The 25,350-nt window shown below is 36.4% G+C and overlaps 1 protein-coding gene across 10 annotated transcripts in view; it reads right to left on the bottom strand.

The window, feature by feature from the left end:
* The window catches only part of LOC102697957 (F-actin-uncapping protein LRRC16A), a 113,057-nt gene that overhangs the window by 11,405 nt on the left and 76,302 nt on the right, over positions 1-25,350 (bottom strand). For 4 of the 10 annotated variants that reach the window (XM_069194920.1, XM_069194919.1, XM_069194927.1 and 1 more), the window contains 10 exons: positions 23,969-24,097; positions 23,293-23,424; positions 21,382-21,557; positions 20,342-20,429; positions 19,010-19,159; positions 12,323-12,340; positions 7,155-7,221; positions 6,382-6,575; positions 4,572-4,681; positions 3,586-4,042 (listed from right to left, as the gene is read on the bottom strand). In XM_069194920.1, the coding sequence (XP_069051021.1) occupies positions 3,586-4,042; positions 4,572-4,681; positions 6,382-6,575; positions 7,155-7,221; positions 12,323-12,340; positions 19,010-19,159; positions 20,342-20,429; positions 21,382-21,557; positions 23,293-23,424; positions 23,969-24,097 (1,521 nt within the window). The remainder of the gene's footprint in view (positions 1-3,585; positions 4,043-4,571; positions 4,682-6,381; positions 6,576-7,154; positions 7,222-12,322; positions 12,341-19,009; positions 19,160-20,341; positions 20,430-21,381; positions 21,558-23,292; positions 23,425-23,968; positions 24,098-25,350) is intronic. The other 6 variants (XM_069194923.1, XM_069194928.1, XM_069194925.1 and 3 more) reach the window with 3 other exon arrangements.

Here is a 25,350-nt window from a genome sequence, read left to right as displayed (position 1 = left end):
CACCCTATTAGCATTAGCACTTCATTGTCTTCAGAATTTTTTGCACAATATTTTGACTGAAATCCACCTGTGTGTAATTAAATTGGTTAACCATTCAGATCAAACACAGCTGTCTTTGTAAGGTTAAATCCACCTGTCTGTGTGAATAGACAAAGCATACAAAGAAAACAAAGAAGCTTCCCAAACAACTAAGGTACAGAGCTGTGGACAATCACAACCCAGATGAGAGATACAAAAAGATTTCAAAGGCATTGGGTATTTTATGAAGCACTGTTAAATCAATCATCAGGAGTACACGTATAACTCGGAATCTTCAACAACAGGTCGTCTTCCATAACTCGGCAGCTGGACAAGAACAACGTTGGTCAGGGAAACAGTCAACAGCTTGAAAACAATCCTCAAAAACCTACAGTGTCTCATAACTGAGATTGGACAAACATGGATCAGCGATAGCTCAGACAATCTGGGCTCTATGGTTGAGTGGCAAACAGGAAGCCATATTTGGAAAAAAGCTTGTGGGAAAAAAGTTTGTGGTCTGATGAGAACAAATTTAATTGGGCTTCAATGTAGAAGTCTTATGTCTGGTAAAAGAAGAGAACTGTTCATCACTCACAAAGCAAAATCCCCAGATAATAATTGCTTACACTTATATAGCGCTTTTCTTTACACTCCACTCAAAGCGCTTTACAGGTAATGGGGTCTCCCCTCATTACCATCGCATCCATCTGGATGATGCGATGGCAGCCATAGTGCCCCAGAACGCTCACCACACATTAGCTATCAGTGGGGAGGAGAGCAGAGTAATGAATAGATGGGGATTATTAGGAGGCCATGATTGGTAAGGGCCAATGGGAAATTTGGCCAGGACGCCAGGGTTACACCCCTACTCTTTACGAGAAACGCCCTGGGATTTTTAATGACCACAGAGAGTCAGGACCTGGGTTTTACGTCTAACCCGAAGGACGGCGCCTGTTTACAGTATAGTGTCCCCATCACTATACTGGGGCATTAGGACCCACGTGGACCACAGGGTGAGCGCCCCCTGCTGGCCCCACTAATGCCTCTTCCAGCAGCAACCTTAGTTTTTCCCAGGAGGTCTCCCATCCAGGTACTGACCAGGCTCACACATGCTTAGCTTCAGTGGGTTACCAGTTGTGAGTTGCAGGGTGATACGGCTGCTGGCAGCATAATGTTGCGGAGGCTTGTCAAAATAGAGGGCAGAATGGATTAAGCAAAATATGGGCAGATCTTGGAGGAAAACCTGGAACAGTCCACAAAAGATCTGAAATTGGGATGGAGATTCACATTTCAAGTCCAGACTTAAATCCCATAGAAAATGTGTGGCGGGAACTGAAGATCACTATACACTACCACTCTCAGTACCCAGTAACCTGCAACAGCTGGAGGAATTTTGTCAGAAAGGGTGGGTGAAAATTATACCAACAAGATGTGAAAAGCTGGTTATAACATGCCACAAAAGACTTGTGGCAAAAGACTAAATGTTAAATGTGCAAGGTGACGGGGTGAATACTTGTCCAAGCTGGATTTTTAAGGTTTCATAAAACTTTCCACTTTTCATAACATTTTCTTTTACAATAAACATGATTATGCCCCAGTGAAATGTCAAGTGTTTTGTTAATCATACAAAAAAAAACCCTGTTCGAATGTGTTGCAATTTGGGGTTGTAATACAGCAAGACGTGGTAGAGGTCTAAAATATATCACTTTCTACACATTTACATCACAATAGAGCAGACTGAAAATTATGTTCTATTAATTCTGTAAATTAATTACATTAACGTACAAACAAATATGGACAAAACTGTTTAAAAAGACTTTGAGCTTTATAAATGTAACAAACTGTGAATCTGAGCCACCTCAGATGACATAGAAATTGTTTGAATGCTAGAATCAGGCTATGTGACCATCTTATCTCTGGCTCTTCCTTTCTCACTCTTTCTGCTTTTTGACTTTTGTCACTGCAGTGAATGACACTCATAAGCGCTGACAGATTCCTTGCTGCACATGGTGCACACCAAGAGAAATGGCACACTGCCCTGTATTTCACCCACTTTCTAAACAGATGGTGGACACAGCTTTCTGCAGTGAAGCAAGGTCAGTAAGGACCTAGAAAACACCATAAAAAACATTTAGTGCTGCAGTTGGAATTTGTAATAGTAACATTTCCAGCTGAATTTGCACCATACAAAAAAATATTACAGGCTTACAATGCTGCTGTTGTAAAGGTTTTTGTTTCAGTTTTTGCTTTTTCCTCCCCAAGTTGCATTTTTGGTTGTTTTAAGTGTTTTGTAGCATACTGTATTTAACACATGGGGTAAAAATATGAACACAGGCTGTTGAATGTTTAACATACTTCCTCTCACTTGCTGTTTTCTTGCATTGTTCTGAAATGCTCAGTTCATTATTTTTATTTAGCACATATAGAAGAGCAAGAAGCAAGGAGAGCCATGGGATTCTCAAACACTCGGTTATGCATAAGGAATAAAGGCTGGTCTTCAATGGTGTGCTGTCAATAAATGAATTAAGTTATTCATGAAAAATAACTAATCTTATTTTTTTAGTATGTTTATCACTCGATTTATACAAAAAAGCCACAAAATGATAGACTTGCTTCCTCAGTGCAGGGAATGAGGGCTCTGGGAGAGAACACCTCAAGCATGTTACTGATCCAGCTCCTGATAGTAATATCAATCCATGTTCCAATACTATTCCCTAAAATAAAACAAATATTTTCACTAATTTTAAGACGAAAGTAATAAAAAAAGATATCTTCCCTGAAAAAGTTTGAAAGTATCTTTCTTAGTATCTCTCTTTACCCAATGGCCCAGATCTGAATCTGGTAATGACAAGTAATATCATTGACCCTGAATGCAGAGAACTATCTTGCACTAGATGGTGCTACTTTCCACAGAATTGCCTGAAACTGTTTGAGAGCACTGAGACATATACACTGAAATAACCAGCTGTTGTTCAAGACAAATTATACCACTTTTACCATGTGTGCAATTCAGAATGATAGGCACATTATAATCTTAGATTTCTACGCAATATAATGGATTCTAAAAATATATGTTAATTAAGTCAGGAATTACAGCAGACATCCAGACTAGCTTAATGGCTCTTTAAATAACAAAATCACAAAAACGTAATAAAGAATAGCACAGCATCTTCTCATTATTTTCTGAGCTTATGTAATTCAGGACGGAGTCTTTGCTAAAGCCAGCTGGTTTTAATGGAGAGCTATTTTTTCAGTTTTATGAGATGTTGGGTGATAATTTTGGCTTGATTTTTTCTATAACATTACACACATATTTGGATAGATACTTTGCAAGACAATGTCAGTTCTCTACAACTTAATCATTCACAACACAAGGAAGACTTGGACGGCAGCCTAGATTTGACAAAAACATACTTCCAGCTAAATAAAAAATGACTGTCGCCCATATGGCCATGTTTTTCTACATAAGCTTTAGGCCTTGACTGCTACTGTTTGAAATCCTGTGAATCCTTTCCAAGATGGCAACTGCGTACATCTCAAACACTCAGGCAGTTGGTTAGTACCCACCTTATGGGAAACAGCTGCTCTCTTCTCCTGCTTGGCCTTCATCTCGGCCAGCAGACCACTGCCCATAACCTGAATGCCATAGCGCCTTCCCCCCTGGGGACTGCCTTTGCCCTCGGCCTTGTTCTCGCCTTTCAGGGAATCCTCAGAGTGCTCATCCATGGAGTCGGGCGTCTTGAGCTCCTCGGAGCGATCCGAGCTGCTGCTCTGGTCTGTGGCCGCTGACCTGGCTTCTTTGCTCTTGACCGGCTCCGCTGCTGGGCTCCTCGTCGATCCCTTGGGAGAGGAGGGCTCCTCGCTCAAGGTCGCTGCCGCTGCTGCCGCTGCCTGGGGCCGCTCAGACTTGGAGGAGCGGGACTTGATGAGGTTTAGAAAGCCGCTCTTGCGAGAATCACGTTTTTTCTTCTCGTCTGTTTCGCCGCTCCCATCCGGCGAGTCGGAACTCTTCAGAGAAGGACGCCTGGAAACAAACAGAACATATACTTCCTTTACAGCACATACCCCTGAAAGAAAGCTGGTGTCTGAAAAGTATACCTCTCAGGCTCTCCCATGACTGTAATACAAGACCAAGGCTCTTTTCTTGTAGAACATGTACTGTATGACTCTGCATGAGTGCTTTTGTGTTTCCGTTTGTCATCTAGTTTAAGTGGCACTAGAATGTGTAGAAAAAGTGTTTTTGTAATTGAATTGCTTCTTCAGGTTTTAATAGCTCAACCTTGAGTATTGTGCCAGGTTGCATTTTAAAGAAAACACAGCAAATACATCGGATTTAAACAAAAGGAGCCAAATGTACCAGACTTTCAAACTATGATGACACTGCAAGCTTATGAAGAGGTTATGTGATAATATAACCGTAAAATAAATTCATATTACTTTTTACAGTACTATTTTCACACCACTAGTAAATGATTTGGCGAGATAAACTTTTGCAAGCCCTTGGAAATAAAAAAGGGTGAATGACTTCGCATCTTCGGTGACTTGAAACATACTTGGGCTCCATCTTGGTGACTTTCTTAGAGAAGAATTCATCCACCCCTTCATCCACTCTTCCCATGAGACCATTCTGCTCACCCTCTTGCAATGCCGCAGTACTGACCTGCTGAAAACAAAATCAGAGCTGCTTCACCAGCTAACAACCACTGCAGCCAAACTGAGTTTCATTTTGCGTTTCATTTGCGAAGAACTCGGAATGCAATTTAAACATGTCAGGGAAAATATATATTGGAAAAGGTTTTTCTCCAGGCCATGAATTAAAAAAACAATCAAACAAACAAACACACTTTCATCCAATTATCAGTAAGTGGATGCTGTTTGGAGTTTGAAATCAATTTAATTTAAATTCCACAGAAAAGGGGCTACTGAAGCAAATGTAATAGTTTGCAGTTTTAAAATAAAATACATAAAAAATACAAATTTTAATTTTGTAACTCTTATTTGTTGCATTTTTCATTACATTACATTTCTAATTAAATGTATTCTGTGTGTGTCTTGTACTGATATTTTTTAAAGAAAGTAACTGATGCAGCACACAGAGTTTGAAGCATAAAGAAAGTAAGTAATGGAAGGAATGTCAGTGTGGCACCATAATTTCTCAGCAATGGGTGAAAAAGCTCAGTGCCATACCAGGTGGCTTACCCTGTTCAGGTACTGACAGTAAGCTTTGATAACAGTTTTCAAACCACACTTTTCCAAGAACAGCTCATTAACATAAAAAACAAAAATAAACAAACAAAACAACATGCACAGCATGATATAAAACAGGCAAGAAATTCAGAAGCATAATCCCATACACTGTTAATAGGAAATCACTTTATATAGTTTATTTTACGCTATAAGCAGCTAAAAGAAAATATTTAAAATAGAGAAAAATAAAAATCCTTAAAAAGGGAAAAAAAAAACTAAAATAATACTAAATGCCAACAGTAAGAGGAGCAAAAACATAAAAGGGTATGACCAATGTCACCATTAAAACTACATTCAATTTACAGTATAAGTTTAATTTAAGTTATGTTGTAAACCCAAGTCCTGATCTGAAAATCGTCAACACTCGCCGACTGTGACTGGGATTCATTATACAGTGATGCACAGATGTCACCGAGTATAGAACTAGTTGGTCAAGGTTCTGTTTGCTCCTGCAGTTACACCTGCTGCCTCCCGAGTGCTTGCAGAAATATGGTGCTTTAAGTGAGGAACGTGCCTGTCCTCCAATTGGCATGGAGCATGTGAATTGTAAAATGAAGAATGGCTGAAGGTTGGGGGTGGGGTCAGATGAGGCTGCCTAAATATCCACATTCTCCTGTGTCTGGTTGCAGGGTCTGAGCCTAACTAGGTGGATACAACAACCAAAAAAACAATTGTCGATTCTTAAGTTATATAAAAATAAAACAGTCCACAAGGGTATATCCCAAAAAATACCATATTGATAAAAAACTTAAACTCAATTTTAATTTGTCACATGAACAAAGCGAGATGTGCCAAACAAAAGCAAAACACTTTGGAGAATAAAAATAATCGTTCTCTGGGTTTACATCATGATACCAATATTTAAGTGTCTGTCTAGTTATCTGCAAATGTTTCTTTCTGTTTGTTTTTTTTTATGTCAACATCTGGGGTACTCAAGTTTTTTATATTATTTCTTCCATTGTTTTCAACAAAACCACTATCCCTTTCTTGTCTCTTAAACATTAGGGTCTCTGTTTTGTACACCTGAAGATATAAAATAATTACATTTAAGAATAACTGTAGAAACGACAAGAGTTGAAAGGGAAGTGTAACTGTGCTCGCCAGAGAGGTACTTACAGCAGTCTTGCTGGAGTGCTGCTTTTTGTTCCTTTTGGGTCTGAGCTTGGTAAAGTGCTGAAGTTTCTTGCCTTCCTCAGAAGGAAGCTCAGCAATGACTGCCGATGGTCTATTCTCCAGTTTAGGAGCTGGAGGGGGGTCCTCTATGTGAATGGGGACATCCTCCAAGGCCTTATCCAGGTCGAACTCCATCTCTGACACAAAGACATTGGCACGATTGAGAGACGGAAACCAATACAATACACCTCATCACCTTCATCAATAAACTGAATGCTGCAATGATGCTGCACAAAGTCCTATCGAGTGACAGCAGGCACATTATATTAGCTTCAATTATTTTTCCTGTTTCTCTGCCAAAGCAAGGTTATTTTTCTTAAAGCTGAAAGAGATCATGTTGATTTTTGCTGCTACTTCCAGTGCGTCATGAGCACGGGAGGCTTTGGTTTTCTAGCAGTTTTGCATTTCAAGCAGGTACAGTCTCATGCCTCCTCCTGGGAGAGAAAAGAATTCAGCCCACGTGAGCTTCTGTACCATGACCTCTCCTGCTACAAAAGCCCTTACAGGCATAATGGTTTAGCAATATGATGTATTCAGAGGGCCTAAAAACAATGAACAGGATTAAAAGGAAAGACATTTAATTGTTTTTACAGTGCACCAAACCTCACACAATTCAAAACCAGTCAGTCATCACATTTGGATGAATTAAACCAAGGAGATTAAGGACACTTCATTCTAGAAGCTGGCTTAATTGTGCAAAACAACAGTTAGCTTACCGAAGGCCCTTGAGACTGGCCGGAGCATTCTGCTGTGAATGCTTTTTCTTTTTGACTTGGGCGTCATCTACCAACCAGAAACAGAAAGATGTTACTTTGCTGAGCCGCGACTGAAAGATGGGCTGAAAACAACATGGTTACACTCATGTCATCATTTTCTTGGTTTTCTTATTAACAGCAATTATCATTACAAACTGTTGATTAGAACAAATCCAGAAGTTAAACTAAAAGAAAATGTGTCCCATGTTTAAAATATTCAATGTAATTATACTGGTGTATTTATTTTGCATCTTTTTTTCCTCAGAATCCATTATAAACTTCAAGATTAGTGTAAAGAATGACAGGTTTCTCCAGATGTTAATTCCTCCATTTACAATGTTGACCTTTTTAAAAAGAAAACCAACTGTAGTGAAGGAAAAAGCTTAGAGATCAGTGGTCGATAGTGTTTACTGGATGCTAATTATGCAACTCTAAATGTATGAAAGAACAAAGATTTTCTTATCTGTAAGAGCATTACACCTGTCCATCAAACCACAGCTAAACAACACAACTTCCAAATGGAAAAGCTTTAAAAAAATGACTATGTATGGATACAAATCCCACAACTGATGAGAAAATGCCACATTTGTATTTTAAGTCAATTTAAAAAAAGGAGGTGCATATTCCTATGCAACTATTTTGAGACATAATCACAATGTACTGTAGTTCTTCTGTAAATCCTTAAAGGAATTTATTTAGATCATACATGAATATAGAAACAAATCTAAAGGTTCAATTCGGCATTCACAGAATACATAAAATGGCACATATTTATATGCATATAAAGAAATATGACAGTAAAAAATATTTGGACACCTTAATTGAAACCCAGCTAGGAAAGGAACATATTCTTACTGTAAATCATTTGCTTATGCTCTGGTTATTTGAAATGGCTGCCATTTAAATAATTTAACAATGGATGCATTTTACTTGTATTTTAGCTCAGCTCTTCCCATAAAACTGTCACTCCTGATAAAACTGCTCCTTACATTTCAGAATCTGAACAAATCTAGACATGAGCAAGCCTGTAGTCAATTACTCAGATCTTCTAAATGGGAAGTCTGAATGCAAGCAGAGCAGGAAAGGTAAGTGCATTAGCATTGCTCTAAGAAAGAAGTCAAACTAGGCTCTGAGCCATGGAAGACTGGCCTTTATATTCTTTGGCCTTTATAGGGAGAGGTCACTTAGCTTAGGTCAAGCCATTCAGTCATTTCAAATACAGAATTAAAACTCATCTTTATGAGTCTGGCTTGTTTAACGCTCTTTAATTTACTGGATTCATTTTGAATTCCTGTCTGCTGATGGAATACATGATTGTTTTATTGTAAAGACTTATTATTATTATTATTATTATTATTATTATTATGATTTACTTATTATTAGACTAAAATAATTAAAATACCTCCAAACTTAAATACATGATTAACACCTTGTCAGGGGACCCCTAGACCAGCATCAGATATACCCTGGAATTAAATTGAGGACCATCAGCATAACAGTGGGAGTTAATTCCATGACAACAGATCAACAATCTGTTCAACTTTTAGAACACGGACACTGAACATAAAAGCATCCATAACTGAGCTTTGTGGAAAACAGATGTAGGCAAAGGCACACTAAATTACTTGTGATTGTAAGATGTGACAAAGGCAGGACTAAGGTCCAACAATAATATTAAGTTTCATTTTTATAGTGCTGTTCTTGTCAAAGAATCCCAAAACATGTTATATGTACTGTAGGAAGGTGCCCACATCATCCAGCACACCAAAGTGAAGCATTCGCCATTCTGCACCCATACAATGCCTCGCCATACACAGTGGGTTGAAAAATTGCTTCCCAAAATTATTTATGGTGGACACTTAATTGGGTCACAAAGATTAAGCCCAAAATAGAATCTAGAAAATATTTTCATAGAATAGTGATTTCACAATTTTAGAATGGGACACTAAGGTCTGAATGCCTACAGTTCTGAACAGTGTCATGGCACCTTTAATTGCAAAGCAGCCAAGATCTGTTTAACATCTCATCCGAAGAACAGTACTGTACCTACAGTATAGCTCAGTGTACCCAGTCAACATACTGTACTAAAGGCACTAAAACAGACATCGTGGACCAGAGGGTAAAGTGCCACCTATTAGAATACTAATACCACTTACTGTACAAGAGAATATACAATAAATCTTTCTCAATAAAAAACAGACCCAACTTTGCTTAGCTTCTCAGATCTGCTCATATCAGGTAACAACGTGATAATGATGCTGTCAAAATGTATGGCATTAGCCATAAAGAAATCACTGATAAACTTCAGTACAATATATTCATCTAAAACCTAACATGAAGGGTTTGAAGATCTCATTTAAAATGTAACAAATGTCACCACATGTTCTACAACTGAAGATATAAAAGGAAGAAAAATAGCCTGTTATTACACAGGATGTCAGGTTTCTAATTTGCCTTCTTTCCTAAGAGGAGTAATGCAACTTGTTTGACAATAGGACAACACTAGAGCACAGTGATGCTGTAATAACTATTGTAACTGTGTGATAAATTGGAGAGCTGAAACAAAACACAACAGAAAACTAGGAATACAAAGCACATTGTATGTACTGTCAATCAAAAATGGATTGCGTTACCCTATCAAAACATGAGAGGGCGAAGAAAGGACAATAATTTACTATACAGAATTCAGCACACAGTATGGGTCATAGGAGGAAGCAGATTCCTTATATTTTCTGCTTTATTACAAAAAATAACAATAATGCAATATATTGCATTTGAAGTCGAAATATTAAGTTTTGCCTCTATCATATTAATGATTGACAAAAGCTGTCTAGGATTACCACAGCCTTTCTCAACAAGGTTAGATACAAACCGTGCAGGCCTGCTGTGTTTTGCAGGTGAAAGGGCATCCTATATATACTGTATTTTAAAGGGATTCCAAGCCTACTGATGAACAGTGAGACCAGCTTCTCTCCACCTGCATTTGAACATGTGACCTGCAGCTTTCCTAGACTGTAACTGCTTTGTATAAGAAGTAAAGAAGAAGACAGAAGAGACAGAATACATCTTCTCCAAGGCTATAAGTTCAAAAATATTCAACACTACTAAACAACTTCACCATTTCATCCGGAATTTTGGATCAGGCATCAAACAAGTGTGAGTCAGAAAATGAGTTAGTGAACCTGGCAGGAGTCGGAGATTTCAGACTATGAAACATAATGCTGCACTTAGTCCTGGAGGGAGGCAATGGAAATTTTAGTTCACTTATAACAGCCAGATGGTCTGACATGTCTAAATCAAGAACATACAGTAAATATTGAAAACAGTCAGGCCATCAGTAACGAGAAGATGTAATTTATGGCGCTGGTCATGTGCTGAAATGTTACCATGCTGTGCGAGACCAAAACAGTCTCCTAAAACTGAGAAAAATCAGGCAGATCAGGTGTAAACAAGAGTATCAGAACCAACATGCACTGTGCCCTGGAATTCCCTAAAAGCAGAATTATATTGGCTGCAGAACTTAACAGTGTTAACATAACCAAATATTCAACTAAACAAAAGTAGTGATTTGGCTCAAGAAGCCAATACTCCAAAATCAAAGCTGTCGGCACAGGTGTCATGAGTTTGCAAGCCAAATACTAAGGTGATTCAAATGAAGGTACAGCTAATCACCTCAGATTAAAATTAAAATTGAACCATGATGATCACTGTAGTTCAGGTGGGTAGCTGCGTCAGCATGCGTAGGCTGCAAAGGAACAAGTAATAGGTTTATTCCATGCTGAAAAAAAGAAGAAAGAATACAACGTTTTGGCCGTGGAGCCTTCTTCAGGTGTGAAGAAGGCTGAAGAAGGCTGAAGACACCTGAAGAAGGCTCCACGGCCAAAACGTTGTGTTCTCTTTCTTCTTTTTTTCAGCATGGAATAAACCTATTACTTGTTCCATGATGATCACTGTTGAGAGCATTTAACAAGAATCCCCTTTTGCCTTAAATATCTTAAATATCGAGCGTTTAGAAAACGTAACTCAACAGACAAACTGTATATAATGTCTACCACCTGGTAACTAAGATTTCAAAACATATAATACATTTTGGAATTTAACAGCAGAGTAGTGAAAGAGGAATTTGTGGCAATAAGAATTAATAATGTCAATATTTGGAAAATCATGTGTAAAATTGTTTTGCCCTGAGCCTCAATACAAATATTCTCATCTACAGTATATAAAACTTCTAAGTAATCAGTGAGCACATCACACAGTGTAAAACCAAGGATGCATTGTTTCAGACAGCTTTCTGCAAAGACATAATCCTTCCTTGTATCAATGTGCAACGCCCCCCTGAAGATGAGCTCTCCATGCTGAGTTTTAATTACTGTACTTATGCACTGAGAACTGACTGTTCATCTCGACCTATGCTACCTTTCCAAAACATCGCCTTGCTTACATCTGTACTTTTTATGGGATTTCAGTCTGAAAAAATGGTTTTAATCTAAGAAATTAAACATTTGCAATCATGGTTTTTGCTTTGAAAATCTGAAAACAAAATTAAGATGCATATTGTCTCCTTCTCTTAACATAATATGCAATATACAGTACTTCTGTCATCTAAGAGATACAACTTAGTAACCTTTGTTAATCATACAGCTATACAGATACAGACACATAAGATATACAGTTACATAGGAAATCACACATGTACCTACACATATTTGCAATGCTACTGTGTAAAGTGTCAAAGTAATGTATTATTGTTACAGGCAATCACATATGTATTAAGCAAATAATATGTCCCTCTCTAACTAGACAAATGATGTAAATTGTTACCTTAAACTGTCCTCACACAGCTTCCTTATTTTTTAAGAAATAATCCGAACTGTAGTATGTTTGGAATTAAAAATTCCTTCTAGGCTTCTGATCACTCAATTAATTTGTAAGCCTGATGCTTCTTTTATTTTCCCTGTTAGAAGCAGTTGTTGACTAGATTTCCCTTGTCCCTTGCAGTCACGTTTGACAAGACACACAACATAATTGAATGAAATCATAAATGGACTCAAGCAAAGATAGTGGCATAGTGGGTAGTATTAGTCACAACAGTGCAAGCAAGCAGGGAGGCTGAGAAGAGCTGTACTTACACTGGTGCAGCACAGAGTCTCCAGGAAGCAAAGGGATGAGAGAGAGAGAGCAGAAGAGGGAGAGAAGACACAGTGAGGATCAATGGGCCCACAGAAAAAAGCACGATGAAGGAAGAGGTTTGAGAAGGAAAACCTGCAGCATGTCACCAAGAGATACAATCAGGATGAGCCATGAGTTTCACAATTAGAAAACATCCACTGACATGGCATGCATCATACACATTCTCATTGGAGCAAAGGATTTTGTCAAACAGGATAAAAAAAGAAAAGAACCACATTAAGAACCAAGGTTTAAAATTTTTCCCTCTGCACAAACACTTAAAAAAATAATCATAAGGGTATACAAATGAGTAAAGGATGTGATGAGAAAGAGATCATCATTATGCAGATTGGCTAAATGAGAATGCTGGATTAAGGAAATGCTTTGTTATATCATAAATCCAAAAGTCATGATATCTTGAAATAAAGCAAGAGACAGTAAGTATAGAAAGAAAGCCTCACTGATAAAGTCTCATTGGCAAGACTGAAGACATATATTTTCAAAGACCCGTGGAGTATAGTTTGATAAAGAGACTATAGACATGTTGACGGATATTTTGATGACTGTCCTTGGTCAACTACAAATTGGCACTTAGTCCATACTGAACACATAATTTGTAAAACTGTCATACAATAAAAGTCACACAAAATTATTCAGCTACTATAGAGTTATTGCAGCACCTTCCACAAGTCACTTTGAGCCCTATTTCAATATGAATAAACTATGAAAATATGAACTCTGTGACAGAAATTCTCATGGCACTGTAAAAAAGCCCAAAGCATGTAGCTCAGCTCTTATGAAGTTACAGAACCAAGGTTTTCAATGTGATGGTTCTACTATAGCTATTATACTACTAAGCTGAAAAAAAACAGTCCTGGAATGCTTAACATTGTCTAAGGTTTCCCATTATTGAGTGTATGTCTCCAAAGAAGTTTGAAACTGATTTAGAACAAGCAGAGTTCACAGTTCACAGCTCTTTTTGAGGCACTATTCCAGCTGAAGAACAATATTGTGCTGAATTATTCCTATATAACTGACTTAACATAAAGCAATACTGAAGGTATTCTTATAGAAAGTATCAAACACCGTACAGTACAGTACATCTTACTGTTCTGTTTTGTCTAAACGTGTTTAAACATGTGTACAGTATACTGTATACAGCACCAAACTGAATTAATCTGTTTCATCAATGGCTGAGCAGTGCATAGAGTCAATATTCCCCAAGCAATATGTTTGTCCTTTAGTTGGTAACATGGTCCATTTGAAATGTAAAAATTTAAGTATTTTTTGGGCATGTGTTAATCCTCTCATATACTTGTTTTAAAGCAGGCACATTTCCTACATATGGAAGGCACGTTGCCTTATTTTAGATGTTTAGATCTACCATCAGAACTAATTCTAAACTAAATTTATGTAAACTATATCCTACGTATGAAATGTGTTAGTCAAACAAAACAGACCACTGTGACTATACCGTACCCAGGACCAGTCATCCTGCTGAGACCTCCCAAAGAGCAACCTGGAAAATTATCCAGGAAGTTACAGTCTCTCTTGCTGTGGCAAATGTCAGTGTTCACACCTCAATCATCAGAAAAAGAACAGGAACGGTTTTCATGTGGTGAGGACAGCTGGGAAGAAACTATTGTTCACTCTTAAAAAAAAAAATTCCCAACTTTCCCAAGGAGTACTTGGATGATCTACAAGATTACTGAAGGAATGTTCTCTGGACAGAAAAGTCAAAATACCCTTGTTTTGGCTGTAATGATAAATATTTAATGATAAATACTGCCTCCCATCAGAAGAACCTGACACCAAATGTCAAGTCTTGTGGTGGGAGTATCATGGTTTTGGGCTTTTTAGATGCCTCAGGATCCAGACAGCTTGCCAACATTGACAGAAATCATAATCTGGTGCTGTATTAACACATTCTGAAGGAGAATGTCAAGCCATTCATTTGTCAGCCGAAGCTGAGCTGATAATTTCTCATGCAGCAAGACAATCATAAATATACAATCGTATCTACAATAGAATGGCTTAAGAAGAAATTTTGCATTTTGGATTGGCCAAGTAAATCTGGACCTAAACTAAATTTTATGGCAGGACTGAAAGCATGCAAGGACAGTTTCAAATGTCACTGCCTTGAAGCAGTTCTATAAGGAAGAATGGACCAAATGAAGAAAAAAACTTCTTTTAGGTGAAAATAGTGTTTGCTTTTTCCCATAAACAAATTCTGTACCTTCTCCAGACTTCTTCCAGGTAGCTTTAAACTTTTTAAGTCCCATTTATAACTTTTGTCCTTATGTTAGACATGCGCATGCTTTGTTGACATATTTATTGCAAGTAATTACCCATTTAATTAATAAAACCTCAAATAATTAATGAACACAGAATAAGCACTGCAGTTTTCCCAGCAGTTTACTGCTTTTTTCTGTTGCTTTGGTAAGAAAACTAACAGAACAGAGTGTAAGTAAATGAATCCCTTTCGATTTACATGGTGCTGGTAATGGTCCATAACAGTAAAATCACTGCAAACACATGTTCATGAGTCAGAGAACACAATTTGCTCAGACAAATCTTACTTTACATTGCTGAACTCTTGAATGTTCAAGTTTGCATCATTAACAAAGGCCCAAGCTGCATGACATTATTTTGTAAAATATATTAGAATTATGTCAGTTGTAGAAATTGCTCTGCTTCAGCACAAAGGCTATGATCATCGTGATCTGATATTTAACTGAAGACTATAGTGGTATATAGCTATAGCTACACTGCATTTTACAATGTGAAAATTATTTGTCTTTGACAAATTTATTTATATCACAAGTTTTCTAATTCACTCCTGTTTTTAGCTATGGCTAAAGAAGATTATTCAAATCATTTCTATTATACCAAATTATCTGGCTAATTATGAAATGTTTTACTGTTAGGTATTATTACTTTTTCAGCATTTGATTATTCAACACACTGAAGTTTTACTGTAACAATAATTAATGTTTACACCATTTGTGTCACAAATCTGCCACTGTCAAAACATAAATTATTAGCTAGATGTCTTGTAAGTGTACAACATACACTAATTACTTACATGTAATTACTGATTACATGCTGGTTTTAAAATAGTAATTGCTAAGCGTGACTGACTTTCAGTGTACAGTTGAGTTTGGTCCCGTATAGGTTCCTGAATTCTATTTTTATGCTCACCTTAAAACTGACATTTATAATCTGCTATTAAGTGTAAAATGTAATAAACAAGACGGTCGTGCTGACCTATTGTATTTAATTGCAAATAATGTCTATATTAGCTAGCTAAACAGAAAACACTGAAGATGAGATGGAATTGTTGCACCATCATGATAACATTCTGTTGCTAAGAACCCAATCATATGCTGTATTTGTGATGACGCACTGTAGGGATCAGTCCACTGTGATCACACACAGTACAGTACGTTTGAATGTCAAACGTTTCATTAATAATTTAAATATTAAATACATATGAACCCAATCCAACTAATCTCAAACTGGAAATCAACTCTGCCTTCTTACGTTATCTTAACATGGGTAGATTTCAGTTTGATTGACTGGGCCATTTTCTGACACCCAGACAACTGCTGGTCTCAAATAAACATCAATAACAGCTTGCAGTATTTTGGGAAGTCATTTTTGGAAACACAGAGGAGGTCAGGTGACATGAATTGTTGTTCAACAGCAAAATATTTGTGTGTAGAGAACTTCATTTGGTCCGCATTTGTTTGATAGTAAGATTTCCATACTTTTTCCAAACTTACTTCTCATTTTCCAAACTTTTCCAGGTCTGGAAATCAGTAATTTTTAATTCCATACTGTTCCTGACTTTTCAGACTTGCGCAAGCATCCTAGAAAATTAATGGTTCACCACAACAATTGTTGTTGTCACAAACAATAAAAATTAATAGACATGAGTAATACCAGGAGTTGTGTTAATCTAAGACCATGTAGCAACATATTAACCTTAAATTCCTTTTTTTTAAGAAAAATTACTTGTCAGTCAAAATAGGAAAGCATTAACAGTCCACTTTACCACATTAATGCACAGGGAAAAGTTCGGTTAATGGATATAGACAATCAATATAGCACTTAAAAGGAAGGAAAATTCATTAAAGACATGCAGCTAAGGGACAATAATGTCTTTCTTTCAATAATCTCTGCCAGTCAGGGTCAAAAACAATCAGAGGGTCATCAAGGTATTCAAACACATAATTTAATGGACTAGCAGCAAAACTGAAGGTAACATAAGTAGAGTTACCACACTAAATTATATAAGGATTTTGCTTAGAAGGTAAAAAAAATAATAATTGCAGACTTATATATAAATGTATGGATCAACCACAAATATTTATTTAATATTTTTTAAGTTTTTAAGTTTTATTTTTGTGCTAAAATTGGATTATTTAAAATCAAATATCCTGGAAGAGTGAAGTGAGAAACAGACATTGCCTCATTGCAGCTGTCTGAGCCACAAAGAAGGTGCATATATAATTTGACTCTAAAAGATCACGATAGCGCTTAGTCCTTTACTTGAGTTAACTGCTCAATTAATCTCAAGAAAGACTCTGTGGTGTTTGCTAAAGAAGTGGATACTAGGTCAATTTAAAAAAAATCATTGATTCGCCACAGTTCTATTTTAGAAATAATTAACTCCAATACCTTTAATACGTGGTATTGTTTTCCTTACATTTTATAACCATTTAACGGGGATACTGTGACATACACTGTTCATTTCAGAAGCTTTGATCTTCATTTACTATATAATCACAGAGTAAAATAATTGCTATGGATGTCTTTCAGTTCAAGCTTCAAAACTTAGCTTTTCACACCACAGTCAACACTTGCAGACCAGCAGGGAATCTGGTTTCTTGTTTCTTGTTTTCTCTCTGATGGCTTACAGTAGGTGGCTATCTTTCTTTTCAGGGTTATTAGGTAAAAGAATACACTAGTGAAACATTCTGGGGTGGGCATGTCAGCGTGGTCAGTTCTCTTAAGTTACTACAGGTGTGCAATGTTGTAAGGGATTCCAAATTAAACAGGACAAATTTTGTCGAGGACAAAAAAAACAATATCAAGAACAGAGCTCCTCTACATACTGTACAAGTCACAAAAAAACTCTTCTATAAACACTAATTATAGGGGCACAGGAAGAACTGTTGTTGGACTTGACTTCATACTACTTAACCTAAATTAAGGCTTAAGGATTTACATCTGACTATCAAATAAATGGCATGTGTAGAGATTAGCAAAAAGCTCTGCATTGTTCTTCTTTAAACAGTAATTGCTTTTAAGGTGGCATTAATTTCCAGTCAAAAAGGTTAAAAAGATTAAACTTCTAATGCTAAAAAACTGCTTATTTTGGCCAGTGATAATGACAGCTCACTGCAGCTTGGAAAAAATCCTTTAGGTTTGCAATTGTGTGAAAGTTACCAGGGTCTAATTGAAAATGGTCATGAATATCATGTTATTAATGTTGTTATAATCCGTTAGGATATAAAAAAGCCTTTAAAAACATTGCAATTCAGAGACTCTTCATTTTTCTTCAAGTTTAAAGCTTTAGAGATCCATTTAGGTCTGTTTAATTTTTTCAATACATTGGCCCACTTTTTTCCTATCATAATTAAATATACACTCATAGTGCTTTAGTACATAATAAAACCCAAAATACTTGATACCTTTATTCACTAATTAAACTAATTAAAAGGACAATTCTTAAAATAATAATCATGGACTTCACTTTCACATGACTTGAAATTTTTATATCTTAATGTTTAATTGGTTCTTTAAAGCAGTCAAATAAAAAGTTCCTATCTACAATTCTTTTTTAAAATATATTTTTATATTATATTGTTAAAAAACACTGGTATTATGACTGAAACCATATTTGATTATCATCCCACTTCACATAAAAACAGCTGGTTTTGCAGTTCCAGATGTTTAAGTTTAATAAAAATCTTTTCAATATGATCAAATACTGGAAATACACCATTAAAATGTGTCATAAATTAAAATGGTTTCTGTTTTGATTCTCATTACCTTACTCTTCTTGCTGTCCAAATTGGCAAGTTTAAATCTGAAACCTGCTGATGATCTAACAACTGCAACAAACAATTTTTAAGTAGCACTGCCCATAAATCTGTACACATGTTAACCTGTTAAAACAAACATGTTAAGCCATAATATTGCACCATTTTTGCAAACTATTGCAAAACGCAGCTCTGGTCAGACTACGCTACACTGGAATATAATCCTTTATAGTAGATGTCTTGCAAAACTAAGATATGTACATAAGATATACATAAGAAGGTCTCAATACCATGGCTATAAGTTCAGTACATAAACGTGAAGTTCTAGTCCTATTCTTTCTAACCACAGTCAAAGTGGCAATAACCAGTGGGAATCAGACATTTAAATTTGGGGAACAAAAAACAAAACATCCTCCACTGGTATTTTTTTATTTCAAACATACTGCATAACACAACGGTTAAGGTGCAGAATGGAAAAGAGCAGAGTTACAAAGCAAAGAGTCTTCCTAGACACGTCTTCTTCCCTTCCTATATTCCTAGTGTATACTGTTTGCTTAAACCACATTTTTATTTCAAGCTGGGAAGACGGAGTCCTACCATGCATGTGTCCAGATCCTCGATTCTTTCTCCCTCTGTCACATCCTCTGCTGTCGAGACAGATCGTTTGGGGGCCTTCTCCTCTATCACCTCGATTTCCAGGGACTCCTGATGAACCAAGGGTTTACCCCCACCTTTCAAATGCTGTGCCTGGTGAGACAGAAAAAAGACACAAGCATTTTAACTGTGCTAAATGTAGAGGCACACTGTAGGTGTCCATGATAAAATGAACATGAGAGCAGAAGTCGACTTTCTGTCTTGCAGGGACAACGGCAACATTTAATGGATTCAAATGGGGGAGGTGTTGACATTTGTGCTGTACCGCACATTGGGGAGATTTGTACATCCCTATCATAGTCTGACAACTTCTTCAATATAAGATTTTTTTTAAATGTCCAATATCTACAGGTATGGAAAACTGCAATCTGCTGTTTACCCTAAAATATTGTTTATTGGCATTCACAGTGGACAAAGGACAGGTATCTTTGATCACTACAGAAATACAGTATGCATCCAGGCTTGTGGAAAATAGTGAAACCTTTGTCTTCATGAAAGTTTCTTACTTTGAAGTCTCCTTGAATAGCAACATTTGCAATTGTGGGACTTAATATTTTGTGGGGAGAATAGGGTTGGGTTCCACAGCTGGTGAAACAAGCATTTCCATAGTAATATTTTTGTTATAATTGTAAACTATTTCTAGAAATACTCTTAGTAATTATTGGTAGTAAGCATGTGTTATGAAGATAACACTACTATGCCTTACTGTAATAACAGGTCTACACACAACACCCATCTAATGCTTTCCTGTAGGATACTCAATAAAGCATAACCTATCATGCACCTCTACATAAACATGTTAACTATATGTTATCCAAGCTACGCCTTTACTATGGAGACTGATGCAGGTTGGGTGAAGTAGATCCACTAGATGAAGATGCCATGCAAGAGGGTGCCCACATTTACTGTTCTACTGCACAACCTGTGAAAAGGCAAGTTTGGTCTGTGGCTTAAATTACTCAAATTCAGTTTTCATATTATCTAAAGAACACATTTTAATTTTGGTGGGCATTGAGAGTGTCTCAGCAGAATTGTTTTTTATGTAATAATCTCACTTTAACAATCACACTTTTGCTCATACTAACAACTTTAACCTAAACAGTTTCCAAAAAATAATGTACAGTAGGTTTTGTAATGGGTTTCAATGCTTAATTTGTGCTGTTCAAACTACATTTCTTTTCCAGTTTCAATAGAACAACTAATTCAGTACTATTACTACTACCAAGGTTTTAAAACATGTTTATTTTTAAAAAAACACAAGCAAATATCACTCACCAAAACGTGCTGAGAACTGGAAAGTGCTTCTAAGATCTCATCGACAATTCGGTCAGAAAGAAAGGAGGCAAGGCTCAGCTTCACTTCACTGTATGTACAATTACAACAAGAATGACAGTGTGATACATGTTTGAAATTGAAGGCACTCCAGGCAATACCTGCGGAGTCTGAAACTCCACAGGCAAACAACCAGCATGAAGTAATGGGGAACCAAAGAACAGGTGTGATACAAACAACTGAGACAAATACCACGTCCCAGAGTTAAACCAATCAGGGTTTGCTTTGAACATGGGATCAATTTGAAATGATAGCTGACAAAATTTTAGCCAGTCACTTGCATTATTGCTCCATTCTGAGCCCCAAATTGTTCACCACTGTTTATCTAAGTAATGTATTTTTAAGATGCCTTTTTAAAATAATGATGCATATACAGTTAATTTTTTTTTTCATTATTGGAAATGCAATTGCCACTATACTTCATCAACCCAAATATTATTCTTTGTTGGAAATATAGATGGAGTGCGGATGTAGGATTCATGAATGTTAAATTTGCAGAAGTTGTAGACCCTACAATACGACTTCCTCATAATCTTAACAGGTGGAAAGCTCAAACATATTAGTTTAAACTGCACTTAATCCTAAAAGTTAAGGATTACAATTACAGAGGCAAAATACAAAGAATTCATATAACATACAATCAATGTGAGAATCCTTGCTGGGTTAACCATAAGAGTCAGACTGAAGTTAGACTAACTGGTTAAACTTTGCAAGCGAGGACACCACGAAGACCAGTGTGTTTTACAGACCAGTTGATAACTAGTCATTTATCAGAAAACATTTACGTAAAACAGCAACTGTAAACACTTTTGTCAAAATCCTCTGTAGATGAATATATACTGTAGGAATCTAATAATCATCAGCCTGGGCAAAGATAGGGATTAAAGCATTCAAGGTTCTAAAATACTTCAAGATGTTAGTTATGATCAGAATAAAAATGACCCAAATTTTCTGTGGATATGTAAAGAGTTAGGGTGGTGCACCTGATTTTGTTGATGATGTCAACCCCAGATTGCTCCAACAGGACGTTCTTCACAAAGTTTCGGGGGACAGACATTTTTCCAGTACTGGCTTTGATAAGGTCCTGACGGATGTTGGCCTTTTTCATCACATGGGGACAGAGGGTCCCTGCCACATCCACCATGGACTCCAGCAGATTCTGTGAAGAGTGAAAAAGGATTAAAAATAACCAGCCACTTGTACAGTGTATTTCACTCTACTGTATCACAATACAGTCTATTTGATATTAAGTAACTAAGACAGTTTAATTGGATACACTATCATCTGATCAGCCTGAGAGCAGAATAATAGTTATGTTAGCCCAAAAGTATTTTGAAAGGATTTGTCTCAGTGATAACTGTGGCAACCTCACTCTCTCAATATCACAGTCATTTCGTTTTTGTCAAGATAGCTTCCCAAAATACCAATTCAATCTTTGGTTGACACACAGCTGACAGATGCTTTGGAACTGACTGTATCTGAATGCTAAAATACCTCATGAATTTCAAGTGATACAGAGAAAAACTACCCCAAACCAATTACAGCAGCAATCCGAATGGTGGAAGCCTGAAATGTTTATGGAGCACTTAAGGGTTAGAATACAGAAATTATGTGAATAGAAATGTCTTTTTATATCTTTAAATCTGAGGATTAACTGAGTTCTGTTACTGTATACCACCTGGTTCTTAAAAAATCTAAGTTGGTAAAAAAGCTTTCATTGGACTTTTGCTGCAGCACTCAGAAGTACTTCCCACTGAGACTGTTCACATTACATTGCTATGTCTGAAGCAGAGAGCCCACACAGAAAATGTCGCCTCCCCCACCATAAATGTGTAAGAACAACATGTTAAAAAATGTACATTGGATATTTAATCCACCTTTGCACAGAATACATGGGCTTGATACCCTCACTTATCTCTGAAAACCCTTCACTTTTACAGCCACTTTCCCTTTGCAAAAAATCCTAAAAAATAAGCCATATAAGATTAGCTTTTTTTCTTTGAAGAGAATGACCATTCCCATGCATTCACAGAGGAAATCGATAGATAAGTGTGGCACAGACAAACAAGGTTGTGATGCACACACCCAAGGAGAACAGAGGGGCCGGCAGAATGACAGAAGGTGTGTAATCGAAGCTGACACACTGAGCCATTATCTCTTTTTATACAGCACAGCACAGGCACTGTGCTGTTAATGATACACTTATGACAAGGATGCTTGAGTGCTGATAGAGATATTGTCCCAGACTGCTATGGCATCTTATGAGAAATCGGATGAGTTATTCTCTCTTCGGAATCACATTCTCAGATTTAATCCTTCTGGCCCTACTGAAGGTGCATACAAAAAGTGACAATACACTGTACAGTCTAGTCAATTCAAAATGAATATACAAAATTGTACAGTATTACTGCAACAATATAATTTATATACTAGTCTGTAAACTAATGTAAATGATGTTAATACATGTAATCAATGTGGTTAGTGAAAAAAAATCATCTGATCTGAACAATCACTTTTTAAAAAGAACATCCAAGCATAGGCAAAAATACAGAAAATTCAATACAGGAATTTATGCAATGACTAACTTATAAAACCATAATCTATTATTTTTTTATTTTATTTTTTTTACAAAACACCTTTTATTACATGCAGTCAAGTAACACAGCTTTAAGCTCTGATTAGTATCTTCCAATACCTAATACTTATTACCCAATAAAAATGGCTTGAGTTAAGTCAGCCATGGAGTTGAAGTGTATTTCTGTCAGGTCCTTCAAGAACTCTAATCAGACAAAATCTCTAAGCTTCTAACAACTCAATAAGACAAAACGGGTCCTTTTTGTGTTCATTTAATCCAACTACAGTTAGCTCCTTCATTTATTCATTTTAATTTTTACCTTCAGCTGTTCATCCATAACACATGTGATCTCCCCAGCCATAGACTCCAGCTTTTCTTCAATAGGTCCAGCTGATGAGCCACCAGACCCGCTCTCAGAAGTGGCTCCCAGGTGGTACAAATTTGGCAAGAGCTTTCACAACACGACAAGTGTTAGAATCACATAGGTCTCTCATTTCCCACTTCAAATTTCAGCTTCCAGCAGCTCAGGAGAGACAGGCCAAGACTTTCATAAGATGTTAAATTGGAACAGTTTGCAACTTACCGACATTACTACTTAATAAAATGGTGCTGTATTTGTATAAGATACAAAGCCCTCTACTATTAAAATAATGTCTAAATAAAGTACTGTAGTTTAAATACTGCCCTTTTTTAATTATGACATGTCCCTTCGCCATTTCAAATTCAAGAGTTCTTAAAAGGTAATAAAATTATAATTTATAAAACCATTATGAATGGGAATGGAGAAACACATGCAAATGTTTGTCCACAAACATCAACTCAACATCTCCTGTAAATGTGTCTGACACACTCTTCTTTTTATACTTAGTACAGTACATTTGTATATGATTATTTAATTTTAGGTACTCGTAACAGGCTGACATTGGTGCACACTGTAGCAACCCAGAAGTTAGGACACTAGCAAACCTTAAGAACAGTCCAAACTGTCCCCTCACCGTTTTTGAATTTCTGGCATCCCTTATCAAGTTTTCTGCCATTTTAATGTCTTCTGAAATGGCATTATTCTCAGAGTTTCGCAGAGAGTTGAGATGGTCTTGAACTTTAACACACATTCTGTCTATCATCTAAATAAAGACAGAAACAAAGAGAAATGGTTAGGCCAAATCTATTGGATTTTTTACTGCAGTTACTAAAATAGTTTTATACTAAAACTGTTGCATTTTAATACCACCTTTAAAGAATGATAACATGATTTTCATTTTACTGATCTCATACACTAATAGCTAAAGAGACCACCATTCTTTCACAAAAAGGCATACCAAATACCACACTACAGTTCTAAATATAAGACTCTTATAATTCTTAGCCAAAAGTGAAATTAAAGGGATTATAAATACAGCCTTCAAGGCTCTCAAGCATTTACCCACCACAAAGTTTTTAAAAGTAAATTATCAGTCAATCCTGTTTCTTCAGTTCCTTTACCAAAATGAAACAGAATGTGGAGAATATCAAAACAATGATACTTATTTTGTAAAAAAAAATAAAACACAGTGAACATTACAATGTACTGCATATAAAGTACTCACCACAATACACATACAGTAGGTACTTCCAAACTTCGAAATTTAGACAATTTAGAAAAAAAAAGAGATTTTGCTCTCATGCATTATTTACTACACTGAAAGTAGTAGTAAATTATGTTATTAATAAGATACAACCAGAAATATACAATTAAACATTTAATATACTGTAATACAAATAGAACACCTATATAAGCATTTGATTTTTCTATTATAGACATACAGTACATGCCAAATCAAGTGTTTATATTCTCAGGTTTTCAATGAATGGCTTTGTACATTTTCATACAATCAAATTATATGTAGCTTTTAGCATGACATCACTCAAACCTAAATACTAAGAACTGTATTCATGTCTTCAAAAATGACTCTGGGTGCTTTACACCACAATCCGTGTGTTGCACAGAAGTAAAGAGGACTTATGTTAGACATTAATGCACCAAAATTAATTTCAGTCTACCAGCCTGAGGAAGGGTGTTATTTGATAATACAGTAGGAACATATCCCTAACTTAGCAGAGACCTAGATACCTCATTCTAGAGACCTCATACCGATTTGCAAGCTAATTATCCTGGCAGATATTTGCAGCTACTGTACCTCTAATCTCTTACTGTGGTCCACTGATATCAACTTCCAATTTACCACAAGTGACCTACTGATATTTTAGTTTTCACTCTGGTACTGAACTGTTAAAATTGATGCACGCCAAAGTTAAAAATAAAAAAAACATCATCAAGCCACAAATCATAGAGTGCTGTACATCTATTTATTCACTGGTGTACCTGCACAATTAGCGC

This window comes from Lepisosteus oculatus, chromosome 10, assembly GCF_040954835.1.
Source record: "Lepisosteus oculatus isolate fLepOcu1 chromosome 10, fLepOcu1.hap2, whole genome shotgun sequence".
Classification (NCBI taxonomy): Eukaryota; Metazoa; Chordata; class Actinopteri; order Semionotiformes; family Lepisosteidae; genus Lepisosteus; species Lepisosteus oculatus.
The sequence above is the reverse complement of the archived record's forward strand: the minus strand, read 5'-3'. Positions and strand labels throughout refer to the sequence as shown.